This window comes from Mandrillus leucophaeus, unplaced genomic scaffold, assembly GCF_000951045.1.
Source record: "Mandrillus leucophaeus isolate KB7577 unplaced genomic scaffold, Mleu.le_1.0 Scaffold849, whole genome shotgun sequence".
Lineage (NCBI taxonomy): Eukaryota > Metazoa > Chordata > Mammalia > Primates > Cercopithecidae > Mandrillus > Mandrillus leucophaeus.
This window is the reverse complement of record NW_012109241.1, coordinates 278807-284419: the sequence shown is the minus strand read 5'-3', so window position 1 is coordinate 284419 and position 5613 is coordinate 278807. Positions and strand designations below refer to the sequence as shown.

The following is a 5613-nucleotide window of genomic DNA, read 5'->3' as shown; positions in this document are numbered from 1 at the left end:
TCATTTGAACCCAGGAGGCAGAGTAGGGAGGGAGGGAGGAAGGAAGGGAAGGAAGGGAAGGAGGGAAGGAGGGAGGGAGGGAGGGAGGGAGAAAATCCAGACAGTACTATACCCAGGAGACAGATACGAACCATATGAAGAGCAGACTGAAGGCCAAAGGCATGGAACTCCTAACTTGACTAAGAGAAACACCATTGAGCAAGTGAGCAGAGCTGCTGCAGCTTATCATTCCCCTCTTTGGGATTCTGATACGGTTTTAACCAACTTCCCCAAATTATGGCCACACTCCAGCCTAGTTCCTCCTTTTAAACTGGAAAGGTTGAGGATTACATTTTAGAGCTTAAAAAGGTACTTATTTGAACTAGTGGTTTCAGGCACTGGAGGTTTTATGAGGTTATCTGAAAATTATGAGAATATGAGGCTATGGAAGAAATAATAACTGTGACTTTCTGATTAAGTTTTTTCAATACATTATTTTAAAATTAGCCAGGCATGGTGGCATACACCTCTAACCCCAAATACAAGGGAGGCTGGGGCAGGAGAATTGCTTGAACCCAGGAGACGGAGGTTGCAGAGCCGAGATTGCGCCTCTGCACTTCAGCCCAGGCGACAGAAGGAGACTCTATCTCAAAACAAAAAACAACAGAAACAAAAAATACGTTATTTTAAAACTCAAGTAACTTAGCACCCAAAACTATTTATACTTTTTTTAATAGGGTGGTCCCAACAGATATTTAATGATTGTGCATATGTGTGCCTGCCCACTGTTGCACTTGAACAGAAATATGTGATGTCATTGACATCCTAGATTTACTTTCTTTTCTGCAATAGATCTTGACATTATAAACAGTAAGCAGGTTTCAAAAGAGAAATTGAAATACTCATTTCTCAGGGTTCTGTAGTCTTCCAAATCCATAGAAAATTACCAAATACATACGGAAGATCTGGGAGGATGCACATGGCGGGGAAAGAACTGTAATGGGAATAAAGATCAAAGAGCTATGTTTAGCTTTGTCCAAATTACCCCCAAAAATTCAGTATATAAATTTTTTTTACAACAAGCATATATTCAAATATGATTTGGTAGTTTAAAATTCAGTTAAAATTTTAAACTTTGTATCGCTTACAAACTACTTTACTCTCACTTCACACTCTTTCCTCTCAACATCTCCCTTTTATTTACTTCCCTACCCCCAGCATCCTAAATGATACTGCACATTTCTTGTTTTTAACAAAATTAATCTTACTTGTGTCCACATCCTTTTTCTAACTGAGAAGTCGGTGAATGGATAAACGCACATTTCCAGGAACCAGTGCCTGTCTCACCTTGTTGATAATTAATGACTGCCAAATTCTAATCTTTGGTGTTCAGGGACCTTACAACCTTTTTTCCTTTTTTTTTTTTTTTTAACTATAGAATATACTACTTAAGAAAAACAATATGATGGCAACCAAACATTTATCATCTAATAAATCACAGAAGTTAAGCATGAAAAATGAAGTAAACTTTATGATACTCAACAATTAATTCTAGGGGTACTTAAGAATCAACAGGGGTGCTTACTGAAAACGAACATTTCCCATCCCAGTCCCTCAGACACTCTGAATTAGCAGACATGGAGGGAGGCCGCAGAAACTGAATTTTTTTTTTTTGAGACAGAATCTCGCTCTCGTCGCGCAGGCTGGAGAGTAGTGGCACAATCTCAGCTCTCTGCAACCTCCACCTCCCAGCTTCAAGCAATTCTCCTTCCTTAGCCTCCCGAGTAGCTAGGATTATAGGCGTGTGCCACCATGTCTGGCTAATTTTTGTATTTTAAGTAGAGACAGGGTTTCGCCATGTTGGCCGGGCTGGTCTCAAACTCCTGACCTCAGCTGATCCACCTGCTTCAGCCTCCCAAAGTGCTAGGATTACAGGCTTGAGTCATCATGCCCGGTCAAAACTGAATTTTTAATCAGTACCTCTCTCTTCCAAGCCTTTTTTTTTTTTTTTGAGACAAGAGTCTTATTCTGTCGCCCAGGTTGGAGCTCAATGTGGCACAATCTCTCGGCTCACTGCAACCTTCGCCTCCAGGTTCAAGCAATTCTCCTGCCTCAGCCTCTCAAGTAGGTGGGATTACTATGCACCACCACGCCAGGCTAATTTTTGTATTTTTAGTAGAGACGGAGTTTCGTCATGTTGGCCAGGCTGGTCTTGAACTCCCGGCCTCAAGTGATCTGCCTGTCTCAGCCTCCCAAAGTGCTGGGATTATAGGTGTGAGCCACTGTGCCCGGCCTTCCAAGCAATTCTGACACAGATGGGTCTTGAATCATGTTTTGAGAAAAAGGACACAGCTATGTTCCCTAAGCACTGTTTAGAGTAAAATGAAAAACAGTTTTTTCAAAGACTGAACAGTAGTCACACTGAGCAGGTCCTACACATAAGTCCCCTCACCCACAAGAACCACAAAAAATGTAACAAACTATATTTACTTTGTTGGTTGGACCATTATTTTCTTCAAACCTTCAGAGACAATTATCCTAACTACCATTAAGGATTTCACCTGTCACCCACAGTCTTGCTATACTGAGACATTTTCACACCTGGATGCAATACAAGGGGCTTAATGGAATTTTTATGGCTAAAAATTAAAGTTCACTTGACTCAACAGAATAGTCAAATAAAACAAAGGCGAAAACCTCCCCCAAGGAACAGGTTGAAAGTAGAGGCTTCTGACTTCCTGATGAGCCAGTTTTGTCCAGAAATTCAAACCATGGGATGCTATAAAGCTCATATGTCTTGAGAGTGCCCAAATGTCAACTTATCGCCAGAGCATCAGCCAGTGCAGGCTTACTGTAACATTTGGAAGCACAAACCTGCTGTATAAAATGGACTCTCCTGGGAGATGGAGGCTGTCACCATGGCAGAGATCATTCCGTCTTGGGGCCAGAAGGACCAGGCAGTCCCTTTAATCTTTAACGAGCCACTTTCACATTTAGATACAGGAACTGGCACTGCATGAGGCTCAACCTGCTTCACAGCACTTTGCTGCAAAACAACCCCCCAGTTGCATGAGGGCATGCTAACCCAGTCTGTCCCCACTGGTACAGTTACCAGAATCTATTCTATAATGCAATTGTGAGTACTTTATTATCCACTATGGTATAATACTTCATAGCTCAGAAAAGGTATCCAATATCAAGAGGCTAGCAACTGCCTACCTCAGGCACAATGAAATACTAGGTTCCTGCGTTAGTAATTGAAAAAGTAGCAAGCATGCAGGAAAGAATCCAGAGGGGTCAGGACCCAGCCTGAGGACCCGATGACAAGACTGGGACAAAGGAAGTCAGCAAGAAGTTAGCAACATGACCAAACTGCTATCTTGGGCAGCTCATTTCAGAAACCCAGCAACAGAAACCTTTGAACCATTTGATAGGTAGATAATTTTCTATATAAGGCTATTTCTTAGGTTTTTTTTGTTTTGCTTTTGTTTTTTTCCTTGAGCAGCCAATACAGAAGAAGGGCAGGGAAAAGATCCCTGTCATCAAATTCCATCACCTAAACTCTAATACCTCATAATGTAAGTGACTTAGCAGGCTCATGTCCTATTACTACCTCGCCCCAGTAACCATACTCTCAGAAAAAAGATTCTGTAATTCAACTCTGCAGATTACCTGAATTCAAAATATACCTCTGAATTCGTCTCTTCTCCTAATACACACACTCACATGCTCTGTCTCCCTGACACACATGCCCTGTCTCCAATAAGTCAAACTTCCTAAATGTCTACCCTGGTTTCCACTAATAATGCCCCAAGATTAACTTACCTTTGTTCATGTCCCCAAGTCTAGGGGGCCTTTGTCAACACGTGTTTCATCTTGAAGAGTGATTTCTAGCCAAGTAGATAAGATTACCTGTTCACCTACAGTTAATATTCAACCTGGTTTCTGCAGGCTATAGAAATAAAAGGATACAACTGCACAGCTTGAATGTCCCATCAACGTAATCAAAGTAATGGAAGAAGGAGAGAAAGCAGAAGGAGAGATTTCAAAATAAAGACTGAACTGTGCACTTCAGTAGTACTTAGGAAAACACTCCATCTGACTAAGCAGCTGATGAGTAGACAAATACCCAAAGGACTGTGCATTCTCTGAAGATTATTGTGCTCACAGTTCCCACTTCTCCCAAGGTTCTGCAAGAGATCACATCATAAAATCAGCCTTCCATTATTTATAATAAAGTACATAGATGCATCCTAACATCCAGTATTCTACTGATTTACTCACAAACAAAGCTAAAACCTTATTTCAACTCAAACCCCTGTAACAAGGAAGAAAACGTATTTTCTTTAGGTCTTTCAAAGGTACCTCTCTCATCCCTCTATTATAACAGAACAGACAAGGGTTGGAGAAAGGAACCCAAAGCTCCATCCCAGGTCCTAAATGCTTAAAAAAACTCACATTAAAAAAATGTCCCATAATACACTACCCATTTGAAAAAAAGCACTGTGAACAGCAGGGGGGAATATATATTTAGATATATATGATAGATACACACATACACACCGAGAGAGGGAGAGAGACAACACGCACGTGCAAAAGAGCGAGCAAGCATGCACACATATACTTAACAAGTCTAAAACCATTTAATAACAGTTATTCCTAGTAGGAATGGGGGTCTAACTTCTGTTTTATGCTACTTCAGCTGGTTTTGTTTTGTTTTGTTTTTCTGAGACGGTTCTCACTCTGTTGCCCAGGCTGGAGTGCAGTGGTGTGATCACAGCTCACTGCAGCCTTGACCACCCTGGCTCAAGCAATCTCCCACCTCAGCCTCACGAGTAGCTGAGATCACTGGTGCATGCCACCATGCCTGGCTAATTCTTTCATTATTTGTAGAGATGGGGTCTCAATATCTTTCCCAGACTGATCTCGAACACCTAGGCTCAAGCAATCCTCCTGTCTCGACCTCCCAAAGTGCTGAGATTATAGGTGTGAGCAGTTTAAGTTAATCGTATTAGAAATAAAGTACCTAAGACCATTTGATAATATAAACCAAAACAATTTGAAAAAGGTTTTAGGGCCTTTGGAAGCCAAACTTTGAGTACATTTAAAGCTACAGTCATGGAGGCAAATGTATAAAAAATTAACAAGAAATTCAGAGTTTTGAAATTGTATTATTTGTCTATGGGCAATACTGTACTAGGAGTGCTATGCTATCTATTGCTGGATAAAAAGAGTTCATCTAGGGCCTTGCTGTCAAGGAAACCATGGCAGGGGTGTTAAAAAGCCAGTCAGCAGACCATTGTGACACTGTATGGAGGCAGATTCATCCAGAGAGCTAAAAATACAACTCAAAAATCATCTATCTTGGTACCAGTACCATGTTGTTTTGGTTACTGTAGCCTTGTAGTATAGTTTGAAGTCAGGTAGCGTGATACCTCCAGCTTTGTTCTTTTGGCTTAGGATGGTCTTGACAACGCAGGGTCTTTTTTGGTTCCATATGAACTTTAAAGCAGTTTTTTCCAATTCTGTGAAGAAAGTCATTGGTAGCTTAATGGGGATGGCATTGAATCTATCGATTACCTTGGGCAGTATGGCCATTTTCACAATATTGATTCCTCCTATCCATGAGCATGG

General features: G+C 41.1%; 1 protein-coding gene across 1 annotated transcript in view; it reads right to left on the bottom strand.

Moving 5' to 3' along the window:
• The window catches only part of RFFL (ring finger and FYVE-like domain containing E3 ubiquitin protein ligase), a 64919-nt gene extending 60746 nt beyond the window's left edge, over window positions 1-4173 (bottom strand). The window contains exon 1 of the mRNA XM_011968579.1: window positions 3805-4173. Within this exon, the coding sequence (XP_011823969.1) occupies window positions 3805-3814 (10 nt within the window). The 5' untranslated portion in view covers window positions 3815-4173. The remainder of the gene's footprint in view (window positions 1-3804) is intronic.
• Window positions 4174-5613: the final 1440 nt, after the last annotated feature.